Source organism: Conger conger, chromosome 5 (genome assembly GCF_963514075.1).
Source record: "Conger conger chromosome 5, fConCon1.1, whole genome shotgun sequence".
In the NCBI taxonomy this organism is placed as follows: domain Eukaryota; kingdom Metazoa; phylum Chordata; class Actinopteri; order Anguilliformes; family Congridae; genus Conger; species Conger conger.
In genome coordinates, this window is record NC_083764.1 from 60346508 (window position 1) to 60363181 (window position 16674).

The following is a 16674-nucleotide window of genomic DNA, read 5'->3' on the forward strand; positions in this document are numbered from 1 at the left end:
TCAGTGAGCACTTTATTAGGTATTTATTAGACTTGTTTTTTAGACTTCTGCTGTAGCCTATCCACTTAGATGTTTGACGTGTTGTGTGTTCAGAGATGCTGTTCTGCATACCGCTGTTGTGGTGTGTTGTAATGTGTGGTTATTTGTGTTACTGTCACCTTCCTGTCAGCTTCAACCAGTCTCGCCCTTCTTCTCTGACCTCTCTCATTAGCAATGCATTTCTTCCGACAGAAATCCTGCTCACTGGATGTTTTTTTTTGTTTTTCACACCATTCTCTGTAAACTCTAGAGACTGTTGTGGGTGAATATCCCAGGTGGTCAGCAGTTTATGAGATATTCAAACCTGGCACCAACAATCATTCCGCAGTTAAAGTCACTTGGATCACATTTCTTCCCCCATTCTGACATTTGGTCTGAAAAATAGCTGAACCTCTTTACCACATCTGCATGCGTTCATGCAATTAGTTGCTGCCACATGATTGGATGATTACGTATTTACATTAACAAGCTTGTGTACAGGTCTACCTAATAAAGTGATCACTGAGTGAATATATACATTGGCAAATTACTATAATAATAATGCATGAAGATTATTCATTTCACATGCATGAAAAATAATGCAATGCTAATGCGAGAAATCTATTAATTCCAGAGAAATTTTGTTAAGGACACCTTTGAAATGTGTTATATTTTCCATATAATCATTTTTAAAAAGTATATTAAGGTTTGTGCTAAATCCATGGACTGGTGGGAACCCTTTAAAAATGGTAGAAATGCAATATGTACTAATAAAAATGTAGGTCACACAATTTCAGCTGTGATTTCAGTACATAGGTGCAGCAAAACTACAGCTTTAGTCATATTGTCAAAGTTAATGCAAAGACAAGACAGAACAAAAAAACAAAAAAAAACACAAGTACCCTCTATAACATCATCTTTGTCTGCTTTGGGTTCTAATGGCAATTTGTTTTGCAAATAGCACATCCATTTACCTCAAATAGTCACGTCTCTGTCTTCCTGCAGTAATTAAACCTTCAAAAGACATTTCCTCCATTAGGACACAATATTAGACGGATGAATAGCATTTGTTGGGGGGAGAAAATGCCTCTTTATGTTTACCATGTTTCAATTACGTATCCATTATTAGCATTAATCAGCGGGCATGCAGGTTCAGCATCATTCAGCCCTCGGCTCTACCCCCGAAAGCTTAGCGAATGCTTTCAGAAATGGACTGAATAGTGGCGTTGTTTTAGCGTTGATAAAAGGTAGCATCGGTAATGAAGTGTTTCCTGGGGAGAAATGCTTAGACACTAGACCGGCTTTGAAGTTCTGATTACAGTATGCATACGGTTTCCTTGCTTATTCATAAACAGGAAATGGGGGACTTTTATGCAAAGGCTGAGCTTTAGAAATATAATCAAGGATAGCCACAAGAAAAAATAGACTGAATAGAATTTTTTTTAAAAGACAACATATCTCGGTTGACATATGACGCACATACTGTACACATACTGTGGTATACTGTGGTATACTGTAAAAAACGTTCTGATTCTACAGTAGATCTGTTCAGGGGAAAAAGAAGAGAGCGTCTGAAAGGTGGTAACTAACATAGGAGTTGAATTGAATGATTATGAGTATCAATTACACCGAGAAAAAAAATGCAGACCATCTGGGCATTAAATGGAAACAGGAAGGATGGGTTTTCTCTTTTGAAATTTTATTACTTAAATACACAATAATTGAGCAAATGTATCTGAAAATATCACAAATAGATTTATTTTTCATTCAGCATTTATAGGTTGGTGAAAATCTCTACATTATCGGCCGAAAGCGACAGATTTTTTTTTGTTTTGTTTTTTTAGCCCAGGAGCTGGGTGTTTTTTTTTTGGGGATGGGGTGGGGTGGGGGAGGTGGGACAGACTTAGATCAGAGGAAGGGGTGCAGTGTGTCCGGACAGGAGTGTAGCCACATTGGGACAAAAACCACTTTACATGCATACATACATGGTATTTTACAGATACACAAAGTATTTATGATTCAATTTCCACAAATTCCCCAAATTCTGAAATTAAACAAATTCCCTTTACAGCACTAAAAATATAGAAAAAGGAAATATGAGGAGGTAAAGAAAAGCGGTCTGTGTGAGCGGGGGGAGGGGCTGGAAGCTGGAGGAAGGGGAAAAAAAACACAGGTCAGCGCCCCCCATTACGTGTTAATGGCGGTATGATGCAGATTGAAAAGCTGCACTTAATTAGCGTCATTTGTCATTTTTCATTCTCTCTTCCTCAGGTTAGGCTCCCTCTTTCTTTCTCTCCGTTCCATTTTTTTCTCTCTCTCTCTCTCTCCCCGTTTGCAGAACAGTCGTCCATTAGTCCAGGTTCACAGAGTCCTCAATCTCCCACCTCCGTCACGTCCGTCCGCAGAGGAGCTCAAGCAAAAGGGAATTTTCGGGGTGTTGAGGGAGAGGCGGGGGGGGGGGGGGGGGGCGGCAGGTTTTTGGCAGGAGTGCGGAGACTTGTGAGTGATGATGAGGGAGGGCAGAAGCGAAGGCGGGCGATCTGTCCCTCTAACACACCTGCGGACGACAGAGGAGAGCATTCTGACTGTGGAACACGGCGTAGAGAAACGGCAACAGAAGACGTTATTCCAGCAGCCATTCCCTTTCAACTACCCACACTCAAGTCAGCTTTGGCTCACTTTGGAAGAAAGGAGGATCTCTCTATATCACGCTGCTGATATAACAGGAAGTTTACAGTATGTCATGCTCAAAAAAATGAGAAGAATTCGGTTTCCTTCATCGAGGACAAGCCAAATGTTATATCACACGCAGCCTTCACTCTTCAAAGTTTCTGCACCTCCATTTTGTTTGTTTTAATGAAGTCAGGATGATGACATCATCCATTGCCAGCTACATTCAAGCCTCATTTTATCTATTGATCAGCAGGGCTGTGGCAGCCATCTGGTGTCTATCTCCTTTGTACGGTCTTTGGTGTACATTTATAAAGACAGCATTTTTTCAGCAATTTCAAAAACACTGTGACACAAACCCCCTCGGGGTGTTCCGTTCCTGTGAAGCAGAGAGGCAGCGCAGAACAAAGACAATTTGCTTTGTTTCAGAATTGTTTTCCCCCCTATCTCTAACATGCTCACCAACTTATTTTCCCCTCGTTTGCCTTGTTTTTTAGTTTCCAGGGAAGTTTGCTTTCCCAATTTCATCAAATGAGTTAAGAAGCCATGGATCTACCAGTGATTGTGGCTCCAATTTTCAGGCTAATTAAAATGACTGAGGCAGAGGGGTCCAATTCCCCTGGGTCGGGGCTCGATGAGGGAAAGGTAATTTGTCTGTCCTGAACAAAGGGCAAGCCTACTTAATGACATGTCCTGTGATGACACAGACACAGGCAACACCAATTATGTCACTGCGAAATTGCACATAATACCATCGTCGACAAATAGGGAAACGTATGCATCCCCGCTATAAGATGGCTCCATTACCCTGTTATTACTTCGGTATCTGATCTTATGAATTATAGGTTGCCCCTCAGAAAGGCGAGCGGAATTTGCCGGAATGAGTGAAAGGGCAAATTGATAACTGCCATCCAATCTAATGAATGATAAAGGCCATCACTTATTCACCGTTTAAACAATGGATCCTAATGCGGCGAGCTTAGTCGCGTTATTATTGTCTGAACTCCGAGGAGCATCCACGAGCCATAAAAACACGGCGCTTCAGCGCGGGAAGGTAGCCGTTTGTTTTTGAAAGCGTTCCTCTCGATAATTAAAGTGCTGAACCCAATATTCCAATTGCATTTTAACATCAATAATTCAGCTGTTTTCACTACAATAGATGTCGGCGCATAAATAAGCAATGAGACCTCATATTTACCACGCCGAACCCGTAGTTGGAAGAGAAGCTGAGGCTTAAACAGACATTTCAAATTAAGATGGATAATGCATGGGCTTTCAATTTAAACGCGGCGCGCTCTTAGCCGCAGCGTTGGAAAGTGTCTGAGGTCGTGCAAAGCTTCTAATGCGAGGGGAGCCTTAATGGAGCTCTCGTCCTCAAGGCCTAGCGGTCTGCGCTAGCAACGCGGCACGAGGCACATTTAGTCACCATTAAACTGCAAAGGCGTCTTCTGTTCCCCCCACCCCCCCCCCACCACCACCACCCCCGCTCCAGCATTCTTTCATGGCGGCTAGCCTTCCGTGGTCAACAAAGAAAAACATACCCAGCCCTCCATTTTGTGAGCGGACCGAATTATGCTTTTAATTCGGCCCTTTCAATCTCTCCCTTACCAGCTAAAGAGCGCCGAAAGACCGGATCAATAAATGCTATCTCCGTCTGCTTCTTGGAAAAAAAAAAAAAAAAAAAGAGAAAGGGGAAAAAAGAAAAAAGACATACACACCGGGGCTAAAGACTTCCAGCTCCCTCAATGCCTCCTTTGTTTATTTTAGATAGGCCAGGTGCCACCAAGTCCAGGGGAGCACAGTTGGAGGTGTTCCTGAGCTAAACACCATTATGAACGGCCCCCTGTCCCACACGGTGCCGATATTAATAAAGTTCCCATTGTGAGTCCATAAAAATGACTGAGTGATTGCGTACACATTTTGTCGCTCTGCAAAAAAAAACTGAGCCCTCGAGTCAGACCGCCTCGCCTAATGATGAAAAAGTCAAGCGCGCAATCAAGACTGATGGAAAAATCCATCACCCATCCGAAATTAAAATTCATCTCTGGTCAATAAGATTTAATATCCCCACAGGAAAGAGTAAATGAATCAATGCCATCAATACATAATCAGCGTGAAATATGATGCAAATAACTGGGGGATGGCGAGCGTTTATTTCCAAACCCATCCAGACTTGCTTTAGCGGAGTTCTCATTTTCTGCGGTTGACAGTAATTGTAACAAATTAGCTTCTGCCAATATGAAATCACGCTTGCCCTCCCGTCAGAGGCCAAAATATGCTGTAACTTTCTCGGAGCATGTCGAAGCTCTTTACGGACGAACACACTTTCAAGCTGTGGAATTCAGACTTGACAAGTTAAGTTCTTTTCCATTACGCTGATTTCACACCGCATTCATGACTCTGTAAGTACAACAGACACTCCCCCCCCCCCCCCCCCCCATTTTAAAATGCTTTTCACAGTCGAGAATAGCCTTTCAAAAGGAAAAATTCAGGTGAAAGAATGTAACAACCAATTCTGAATCCGGCATAAATACTACAGTTCTTCAGAAGAATGAAAGTACAGAGAGGACTTGGCAGACTTGGAATATACCAACTACTGAGGGTGATAGGGGGAGCAACAGAGTACACTTCCCTGAAAATGCAGGAGGCCCCAACCGTATTCATTCATTCATCGCATCCTCCCCCCCACATTTTCACATGGAAGAAAATGCTACGGTCTTTACCTTCTGGTCCGGCATTAGCGGGTTGGTCTGGAGCGAGTTCAAATGGCCGTTGATGAGGGCCGTGGGTCTGTCGTGTTCGCAGAACAAGCTGCCGTTGATGTAGTGGAACCGGTCGCCGGGGACCAGGCGGTTTCGGCAGGTGGAACACGTGAAACACTGCGGGACAGTGGGGAGATGGGTCACGACCGGCCCTCGTTATCGGCGCCCGGACGACACCGAACCGCACTACGAGCGGGCAGGTCGAACTCCGGGCCTGCTGAGGGTCGGTACAAACACACCCTAGCTCCGAGGCTATGCGCTAGCCGTGTTTTTTAGGGTAGCATAGCTTCACACCCACACTGGCTTTATTCAAATCACAGACTTGGAATTGAATATAAACATTCACCCACTCACAAAACAAATGAGAATCCTGGCACAATAACTTCTATTGTGTTGCTGGCTCTTAGCACAACTCAATTTAGCATGTGTTCTTAAAAAAGACAGCTATCGGGGTATGTACTCGCTATTTATTCTCACTTTTGGAGTCTTATGTTATAAGTCTTGTTTAAGCTCATGAAGCCAGAATGTAAGAGCAGTTGGTACTGCTACTTGGAAAACACACATAACACGTCTTCATATCTTCATTTCAGTGCAATCTTATTCCACATTTTAAACAGTATGGTAATTGTCAGCTCTTAGGTTTCAGCGAATAGGGCACAAACACGCAAAGACGATCTCAGTTTGACGATATTTACCTTGAGATGGTACACATTGCCCTGAGCCCGCATGACCAGTTCACTGGCTGGGATGGACTGTCCACACGCACTGCACGCCCCACTGTTGCCAAATAACCTACAATTGAAAACAGGAAAACAGTAAAGTACAACCGCAACGCATGATCTGGACAACGCTACATTACAGTAGGACAAGCTGAGCTAATGCGTCTAAAATAACTCTTCCACTCTGATATAATGAGAACGTTTATGTTTATTCATCTTGACACAAGAGGAACTGTGATTTGATCTATGTAGACTTGCAGCTTCTCTGTCAGGGGTCTCCCTTAAGAAACTAGCTTCAATCAGCCATCTAGAATAACAATGTAAATGATGTTTTTGTTATGGGGATAACAGTGAGAATAATTCACCTACTGTACATAGTCACTGACTTATATTTCACACACATGTACTGACACACCTTTCTGGCATCTATGTACACTCAAACACTAGCAGCCTTCTGACATTTCGATGAGCAAACAAATGGCTTTTTTCTTTTTTTTCCAACTCAGTTCAATCTCACGCCTATGGAAATTGCGACGACTGAAAGAACAAATGCAACTCTGAAATGTTTCATATTGGAAAATAAAATTATGGTAATAAGAGGACGCAAATGAAAAAGTTGTAGCCCCGAGCTTCAGCAGTGAAATTAAGTATTGACTTTAGCGTATATTCTGCATTCTGATAATAACCCTGTAACACAGGCAATCAGAGAAAGAGGGGGATTTGATTGTACATCCGAGGGAGGAGCCGTGCCTTCTGCCACGAGAAACCCGCGCAAAAAGCTCTGACAGAGGTGCGTTTCCATTAGTGAGTCTTCGCTACCCAGCTTGATATATATAACGTGCATGGGTTAACCTTTTCAATCATGGTGTCAACACTTTAGATTTGCTCCTGCTCATCTCTTTCATCCTAACCTTCTCTCTCTCCCTCCCTCCCTCTCTCTCTCTCTCTCCCTGTCTTCCCTCCCTCCCTTGATAATGAAATGCTTGCTCTAACTTCCCTCTATCTGCTTTTGGAGTCCACAATTTAGATTACTTCATCTTGGCCAGCAACAAACTGAATGAAATTTCGATTTGAGCAGAAAGTAATTTACTGGGATCTGGCCCCATTTGTCATCGTATCTCAGTGGGTGTTTGCTCCATCACCGCAGTTTTCCTGTGCAATCAAATAAGACCACAGCATCTGACATGCTTGGGGGAGAGAGGGAGCAGGGGGGGGAGGTGGGGGGGAGGGGGAGACTGGTGTAGTGTTACCCTGCACGCATTTAAACAAGGATTTTGCTTTAATGAACACATAAAAGTGCATCTGGTTTTAATATAACGCACCACGTTCGGGAGGAGTCAGGGAAGAAAAAAAAAAAAAAAAGAAAAAAAAAAAAAACAATCAGCCACAGGAAAATAAGATGAAAACACGGGCGTTTCGATGGCGATGCACGTGAAGAGCGTGCCGTATGCGACGCGGCGAACATCCCGCGAAGGCCGTGTTTTTACACCGTCGTTACGATCGGACGGCGGACGTTTGACACGAGCCAGGCACTAATTTGCCGCCGCCGTGTGACTGAAAAACGCCGGCGAGTCGTTATTAAACTTATCGATGGGAGCAACGGAGAGCACGGCAAGACTGCCCCCACAACGCCTTTCAACGGGAAGCTTGAGAGGCAAATGTTGCCCCTGCATCGATTCAGAGAGTTCAATCAAAAGTCCATTTCCAAAGTAATTAGTTTCAGATCTGTGACACGTCAACACTTGGTAGCAAAATTGGAAAAACCAGAGCAGAACAGACAGGAGCGGTTTTTTGGGGGGAGATAGACATCACTGGGAAAGGCTTGTTCTACAACCAACATGTTATAGGCCTACATTTCTTTAAATTATATTTTCCTAAATTAATCCATTATTATAGTATGAATCATCCATTCCACACTGCCCAACTAGAAAATGAATAGTAAGCAATATGATATGTTGGTTTCAATAAAGCTAAACAGTGAATATGGTTACTATGCACTACGGTCAATATTACATTTGACAAATTAGGTATACCTCATTTTTATCAGTGCTTCTTTCAAGGCACTACTATTGACATACACTCACTGACCACTTTATTAGGTATACATGTATACCAGCTTGTTAATGCAAATATGTAATCAGCCAATCATGTGGCAGTAACTAAATGCATACAAGCATGCAGACATGGTCAAGAGGTTCAGCTGTTTTTCTGACCAAATGTCAGAGTGGGGAGGAAATGTGATCTAAGTGACTTTGACCATGAAATAGTTGTTGGTGCCTGACAGGGTGGTTTGAATATCTGAGAAACTGCTGATCTCCTGGGATTTTTTTACGCACAACATCTCTAGAATTTGCAGAGAATGCTGCGAGAAACAAAAAACATCCAGTGAGCAGCAGTTCTGTGGGCAGAAACATGTTGTTAATGAGAGAGGTCAGAGGAGAAGGGCCAGACTGCCAAAGCAGACAGGTAGGTGACAGTAACGCAAATAACCACACATTACAGCAGTGGTATGCAGAAGAGCATCTCTGAACACACAACGCTTCAAACCTCTAAGTGGATAGGCTACAGCAGCAGAAGACTAATAAGTCTAAAAAATAAGTCTAAAAAATACCTAATAAAGTGCTCACTGAGTGTATATATGCATCCATGCCACTAGAGATCATTTAAAAGTCTGCAGGCTTCAGGTGTTCCATTGGGTCACATGGCAGCCAAACCGGTTTGTGTGTCCAGGCTAATGTGCCCCTCTCTTGAACTCTCGTGCTGGGGAAAGATACCCCAGGTCAAGATAATTAAGTCCAGGGGACTCTAATTGTGATGACATAATTGGTTTCAGTTTCTGTGCTTGGAATCAGCGATTCCATGGGGTCATTTCTAGTTCAGCCATATACAATCAATAACATACACAATGTGGTACTCTTGTAAACATTGTAAATTGTTGCATGTATAGTTTACTAAAAAAATATAATTCCAACATTCTCCATGTGTAACACAATTTCCATACATATGTATTTGCCAGCAATGTAGAACATGTGCAAAGTATATGCATGGAAAATACTGTAAACGCTTACTGAGGGGGAAGGGGGTTCTTTGGACTTGTTTTTTTTGCCAATACAGACATTTTCTCTTTCTTGACAGCTTTAATAGAATATGAAACTAATTCAAAATTAATGTGAGAAACGTGGCACACTAAAGATGCGACACAAACATCAGCCGGCATGCATTAAAGGCGCAGGGAGATGTTGATGCTCAGGAGCTTTGCATAATGGCATGTACAGCCGGGGAGAGGGATGGTGGGGGAGGGGCACAGAGAGGGGAGGGGGGGGGGGGGAATCCACCAAATTAAGCTAGCTTAATTCAGAGAAACAGATCTGGCCCCGAGTGGATTGGAGGCCTTGAATTAATTCTGTTATGACAAATCAAGATAAACGTTCCCCCTAAATTGCATGCGATTTAATTAATTTTTGAGATCCCGGTTTTTCCCAGCTAATAGTTCACATGCTCCTGAGCTGTCAAGGTGCTTGAGCGGGCAGACTTCGAAGTGATATTAAATAACCGACTATTAGATTTACCTCGCACATTCTATTGGAAAAGTGCCATTTAATTACCTAGCCTATTCAATTAAAGGGACAGCATTCACAGGATCTTGCATCCGCATGATTGCTAGCTAAATTAATTCCCTTGCAAGGTTCGTCTTACACCCTTAAAAAAAATAAAAATAACTGGCTAACGACAGCACTACATAAATCAACACTAAATAGGCCTGACTAAGTTTAATGATAAAAACGGACATCTCTGACACATAGTATTTGTATATATTAAGACTAGTGTAGAAGATCAGATGGCACAAGGGGAGGCTCTAAACTGTAACACAGAGCTAATACGGTTAGCCTATTCTCCGCTGCGCGTGTGATACTTTAAACCAGTGACTTTGTGTGGGACAACACGGTATCATCTTAGGTCATGGACATTTTTCATTAGGGGTGATGTAGGCAATGCATTTCCTTATTGCATCCGATCAATCTGTGAGCGCTTTGCATTTGCAGATTAATAAACGTGGGTAAGCATTACTATATTATTTACACCACTGTGGCAAATTCATAATCCATTACAAAAATGAGGCTGTGCCTTTAAAGCCCACAGGCAACTTGCCCTCATAATAATCCCCTCCTCTCTCTCTCTCTCTCTCTCTCTCTCTCTCTCTCTCTCTCTCCCTCTCTCTCTCTCTCTCTCTTTCTCTCTCTCTCAAAAGCCAATTTTCTTAATTAAATGTTTTGTTTGCGATGCGGCTCTCATTCATTTTGGACACGTCATTCTGAGCAGATCCAAGCCGGGGACCAGATCTCATTAGATAAAACCCATCAGGACTAAACAGAAAATGGAGAAGGCACTAATTAAAGCTTTTAATTGTGTGGACTCACTGTCAGCCGTTTTTTTCTTTTTTTTCTTCTTCTTCTCCCTTTTTTAAGCCTCTGCTCACATCACACGCCTGCGACTGTTGTTTAAGCTTTGCTCCTCCACCCGTCAGCCTCTCATTATGGGGGAGGAGGTGCACCCACGTTTCCCCCGGGTTTTAATGAGGCTGCAGACCCATTACAGCAGAGGCACCCCAGCGCCTGACGGGGCCACTGCTGGGACTTTCCGAATTCTGACTCCTTCCAGGCAGGTTGTTTCAAATAGAGCGTCAGCTCGGACTGCTGACTCTGCACGATCAGGGAAACCCACCGGTGCTGCTGTGCTATTAATTGGCACTCATCTCAGCTAACCTGAAAGAGCCCACACATATACTGTTAGACGCACCGGTAAATGAATCCATGATGTGTTGGTTGTATATGAGATAAGGTTAACTCAACCTGCTGTATTTAGTGTGAGGCACTACTACAATAGTGCAGAAGATAATAGAGGGATAACGTTATATCTCTATTCTCGCTATAAGAGAACAGTTTGGCCCAAGCCGTACTGTTTGTTGTGTGCTCGCTGTATCCAACAACCCCTGGGGGTAATTTTCATTCACTTCTAGGCTTTGTTCCAAAGCGTTATGATTAATTTCAAACTCAGATTACATCAGTATGCTAATTTGTAACTGAAGTATTGGGTTTTTTCACAGGACAGCCTTAGGTGCTTTTCTGATGGACATCACACCTGCCAACACGAACTGCAACTCGGTTTACATTCCCTACTGAGGCATCCTGGCTTGAGGAAACCAAGTAATGAAGAGAAATGTGACTGAAATAAGGTGTTTCTATCACCTCAAAACAATTTAGGGGAGCACTTTTGCATGCTGGTTTCTCCTCACTTAGCGAAATTAGTTTTCTTAAGAGTTGCTTCGGTTTTTTTTCCCCCCCAGTCCCACGTGCTTTTGTTTCCATTTGGCTGATTGAAATTGCACTCCAGTAGAAGATGATATCAAAACAACAAAATGCTCTCTAACTTCATCGTTTTACACTAATGAGGTCAGAAATATGTGCGGCTCTCCACATATATCAGAAGCACTCTTATCCACCCTTATTCCACTCGCAGGCAGAAATAATAACTGTTTCTGTTTATTTTTTTCTTGATTCATATTTGCTACCGCGGAGTCCTGATCTGTTGAAACATTCCGAAATCGAGTATTCAACCTTCTTAAGTATCTTCTCAAGCCTTCAAGCCTTTCTCTGATGAAACCTACTGACGTCCACAAATCAACACTCATGTGCAGTTAAAAAGGCAATTCATATCATAGCTTTTATTTTCTACGTTTCTTAGTATCATAGTTGCATGTTGTTTTTTCAGGTTGTATTTTGCCCTCAGGAAGAGCTTGCGCTATGAAATGATGCATAGCCGCTGAGGATTAGAGGTCTCTTTCATCTCGTTTCCTGACAACTTGGCCTTTAAAATATTGATCCAGGAAGGAGCTTAAACTGATGTCTTAATGGGATGATTTGAGAGTCTGACCCATCAGCCGTTCATGAAGTGGTCAACCCTTCCACAGCTTACTAGTGCCTCATAAACTTTGCTCCTTATCTAAAAAGGGCATCTTGTTCATTATAACCAAAGACACGCAAGAAGCCTTCACAATCCTGATCTGTAGCTTTTCATTTATAATAGAAAGCACCCCTGATCTGGAAGGCCTTTGGCACAGTGCATCAAAATGCCCTTCTCTGAAAGGAGACTACAGTACGTGTGTGCTAAATTCAACCAGTACCCCTGAGCAACTCCAAACTGAAGTGATCGTGCACCCTCTGTTTTATTTTTCAATTTCACTCGAGGGGCGGTTTGTAAGCGAGACACCATCGACCGCGGCTCCGTTTGCGTGCGCGCCCGCGCGTGTACGCCCGTGTGCGCGCGTGTGCGCGTGCGTGCGGCGTGAGTGTGTGCGCACAGGCCGTCTCACCGGATGTAGTCGTTTCTGCAGAGTATCATGCCGCTTTTGGTGTAGCAGGACGTGCCGATCTCCCCCAGCTGGGCCTGGCAACACGAGCACTTGAGACAGCGGCTGTGCCAGTAGCTGTCCATGGCATAGAGGAGGAAGCGGTCGGCGATCTTGCCCCCGCACCCCGCGCACCTTTTCCAGGGGAGAGTGCCCGCCCCACCCGGGGGAGGCTGGGCGCTGCCGCCAGGGTTCACCATAGTGTCTGTACCTTCACCAATCAGAGCGGACATGGGTTAGAGACGGGGGGTCAGGGGTCACGGGCAAATCCGCCGTCCCCACAAGTGCCTGGATCTTGGCCCTCTCCTCCCGGGGAGTGTCTGTTGAACCTACAGTGGCATTAGAGATAATAACAGGCACGTGTTCTCAGACCGGTCATAGAGCTCAGTCCAATATTTCAATAACCAAAGAGGCTTGCACTTCATAATATTCACGATATTTATGAGCGAGGTGTCAGTAACCATCAATAACATATCAAAAAGGTTGCAGGTTCAAATGCTAGTTAGGATACCACTGCTGTATATCTCTTCAACACGGTGCTACACATGAACTGCTTAAATAAACAACTGGCTGCAAACATGGATGACGTGCATGTTGTTGCCATGGGTTTGTGCTGCCTGCAACAATCATAAACATTGATAACTGTGTATAATAATATCATTTTCAAACACGTTATACAGAATTGTGTTTGGAAATAGTCACAAATCATGCAGCCATGCGGATACAAAAAGCATTTCAAAGCACTCAGCATGCAGCTAGTACAACAAAGGTATACTCAATGCCACATTACGATTTTGGTATGGGTGTGCTATAGGCTACATGTAGACACAAGCTCTGTTTTGTCTAGAGAACAAGGGAAGAGTCTGGATGCCAAATAACAACTCATTAATATGAAAAAAAGCACTAATACCACTGGATCAGCACTCGGAACTACACCCCGATATTTACCGTGAGACTGTGAAGCTATTCATACCACAGCCTTTGTAGTTCACATGCAGCTAAGAGCTTTCCAAGAAGCACAGACTACATGTTTTGGGTGCAATCTGAAACCTCTTAACCTTGTCCTCCATCCATCCTTCATTTCAACGCTGTTCTCTTGGAATGGATCAACATGCAGGTAATGCTTCAGGATCCAAGGTATAAATGGATTCTGCTGCTTTAAGGGGCTTGTTTAACCTGTTACACAAACACATTTAGACCACTTTTCACTCCCTAATCTGTCCTTGATCGCTCATCTAAATGCTGCGGTTGTCTCAGTCTTCCTCTCGGGTGAATGCTGTTTACTGATAAGGCTCTGGGTGATGGAACAATTAAAGCAGCATTGGTTTTGTCGAGAGGCCCAAATTGCCTTTAAATTGAACATTCTTCTTTCTGCAATTCTTCAACCGGCACAATGTGAATCTTTCAGGAAGAAAGAAAATGTGAGCTCCTTTTAGAGATAGTCGTTCCAGGAAAGGGAGTGAAGCTAATTGAATAGCCATAAAAGTTGTAAAGACTATAGCAAATACAGAGGATCCATTAATCTGGACACAGTGTGTTTTGCTGACATTTTTAAATTAGAAAAGTTAATTGCCTGCAGAATTTAAACCTCGCTCCAATGGCTGTTAATAGTTCAATATGAAATGGATCCATGTTGTAAAATAATTACAATTTGACGGCCACGGAAAGTGGAGCTTTGCTCGACAGTCTACAATCAATAGTCTGAATATTTGTTTGTTTTGAAGGAATTGCTTCCAAGAAGCGAGTTTCTTTTCGATACGCTCAATTCCCCGTCCTGATACTTCGCACCCTATTAGACTCGGAAAACGTAACTAGCTCGTACAGCTATGTGTTGATTTATATTCGATGCACACCTTTCAATTTCGCCCTTCAACTAATGCATTTTAATTTTTAATCCTTTCAGATTTCTTGTTAGAGACTTCATGACGTGCGAAGCCAAATCTTTGCTGAAAGGTAATTAGAGGCAGAGAACAGCGTTACACTGAGCAAGGCATTCAGTAACCCCATTAGCGGAGACTCTTACGGACAAACAAGACCATAGTGCTGATTAAATCTATAGGAGATTAATGAAAGAGCGTGGCCCTAAATAGATAAATACAATCGGTCCATAGTCAAGTTTCTTTCCGAGTTTGGATGGCGGAATTGCGAGCACGAGAAGCCCTTCATTTACGCGTCTTATCCAATTACATAATCGTTCAATTCTGGAATGAGAGTCAAAGCTGCAAGCACAATAATTACTATTTTAAAGACTCTGGTGCCTTTACGGGTACAGATTTACGCAGAATTCATTATATGTATTTCCAACTGAATGGAAACCGTGAACCTTCTCCTATTAGGAAATCACTTGAGCTGGAGTGGTAGCCTAATAATCGAAGTGGAAAATGAAAAAAGACTAGTCCCCTGTCCCCGACACCCCGTGACCAGACGCTCAGCCTGTCAACTGAAACGCCAGGGGTAGGATAACATCGCGTAATTTTATGCTCATATGTTCTACGGGACGTAGCCAGTTGCTACTATAACCTCCTCTACTATCTGAATAGTTTAGCGTTACATGCATGTGGATCCCTAATTGAGAACACGTATCATATTTTTCACACTTGTTTTGAGAATAGGCTATAGTATCACATTCACTTAGAATGTAGGCTATACGTCATAAAAGTGAACACATTGCATTTGGAATTCAAGGGGAAAAACACGTACCTCTTTGCCTCCTTAAAATGCAGAGCCCGAATCGTTGCGCACTGCTCTTAGCTCAATGTTAGCGACGTGGATTTGATTTTACGACAGTAAAAATGAGTTTCTTACAAAAAATGACACTACTTGCACTCAAATTGAAAACTGGTGAAACAAGGTACCAGTCCGTTCAGATAAAGTCCTTCGGAAGATCGTTCACACTATAGCCAGTTGTAATTTAAGTCGGGCGAATTGGGTTTCTAGACTGTATTTCCAGTGGTTTCCGCGATCCTTTTATTGTTGTTGTTTCAAAAGAGTCCTGTGGATGTCCTTGAAAAAAATGTTCTGCAATACGCAGGGCATCATTTCCCATGTAGGAGCGAGCTAGCTATTTTTCTGCCTCTGAAAATGTGAGCGAAATGTCCTGTCGTTTTTCCCACACAAACGTATGCTCTGCAGTGCTCTCCTGCTGCTACATGTGTTAGTGACAGAAAGAAAATCTCAAGTACATCTCTTCTGGGAGGATGACGTAAATCTTCCGTGAACCAATCTCTGCTCGACCCATGCAGGCGAAATAATAAAACCGCCCAATCAGAAATACCTGAAATTGATTTGGGTACACCAACTAAAGGGGGAAAAATAGAGGTCGAAGTTGCCTGCCGTGCCGTCTACCGTATTCTGTGTGCTGTATACCCTATCGATACACCTGCCCCATTGGAACGTGATAGTCCTGCAGAAGAACATGCTTTCATGTCATTAGGCTGAATCGCTCCAATTACACCGCGTGCTTCCAAATGTGATTCCAAAATGCATGGTACAGAATACTTTTGCTTCACAAAAACTAAAACTAAAATAAAATACGTTTTCTTTTGGGGTATTTTTTTAAAGGTAAATTCAAGTAGGCTATACATTCTGAGAATGTTGAGAATATTCCTGTTTACGTCTGTTTAGGCTAACTATATGAAAGTCCTTCATTTGCATCCACCGGGATGCAGGCTAATTATTTAGACGATCGTTTTATTATAATTTCTTCATCATTTCTTTCATCATTTGTCAACACCGATAAAGTCTCAACGTTTCATATGAACCAGACAAACAACGTATCAGTAAAAAAAAAAATTGCATCGCGTTTCTCTACGTCTTAGCAATGTTGTTTCAGAGTAGAAACGAAGGTACAATTTCACCTAGTTTCAGTATTTTATTTCCTCTTGAACCTTCACAATGGCGCCATCACCTGTCAATGAGTGGGATCGCAAATGCATTGAAAAACGACTGATTTGTTTGCCACGAAGAAATGTTAATTATTACGTTATTTAAAAAAAGTTAAAAGTTTAAAAAACAGTTTTTTTGTTTTGGGTTTTTTCCCCCCACTATTTTTACAACGATGATGCTGAGTCAGAGGACATGCCTTCACCCCCTTGTCGTA

General features: G+C 42.8%; 1 protein-coding gene across 5 annotated transcripts; it reads right to left on the reverse strand.

The window, feature by feature from the left end:
- Window positions 1-1676: 1676 nt before the first annotated feature.
- LOC133128612 (LIM domain transcription factor LMO4.2-like) lies at window positions 1677-15729 on the reverse strand. Of its 5 annotated transcripts, none has more exons than XM_061242274.1 (5): window positions 15276-15729; window positions 12540-12786; window positions 6146-6242; window positions 5412-5567; window positions 1677-2575 (listed from the first exon to the last, which is right to left on the reverse strand). In XM_061242274.1, the coding sequence occupies exons 2-5, from the start codon at window positions 12773-12775 to the stop codon at window positions 2567-2569; spliced, it is 498 nt and encodes a 165-aa protein (XP_061098258.1). In that variant the 5' UTR covers window positions 12776-12786; window positions 15276-15729; the 3' UTR covers window positions 1677-2566. The 5 variants fall into 5 exon arrangements, with proteins under 5 accessions (XP_061098258.1, XP_061098255.1, XP_061098259.1 ...); XM_061242271.1 differs by having other exon boundaries at window positions 12540-12904; XM_061242275.1 differs by lacking the exon at window positions 15276-15729 and adding an exon at window positions 14429-14954.
- Between the last annotated feature and the right edge of the window lie 945 nt (window positions 15730-16674).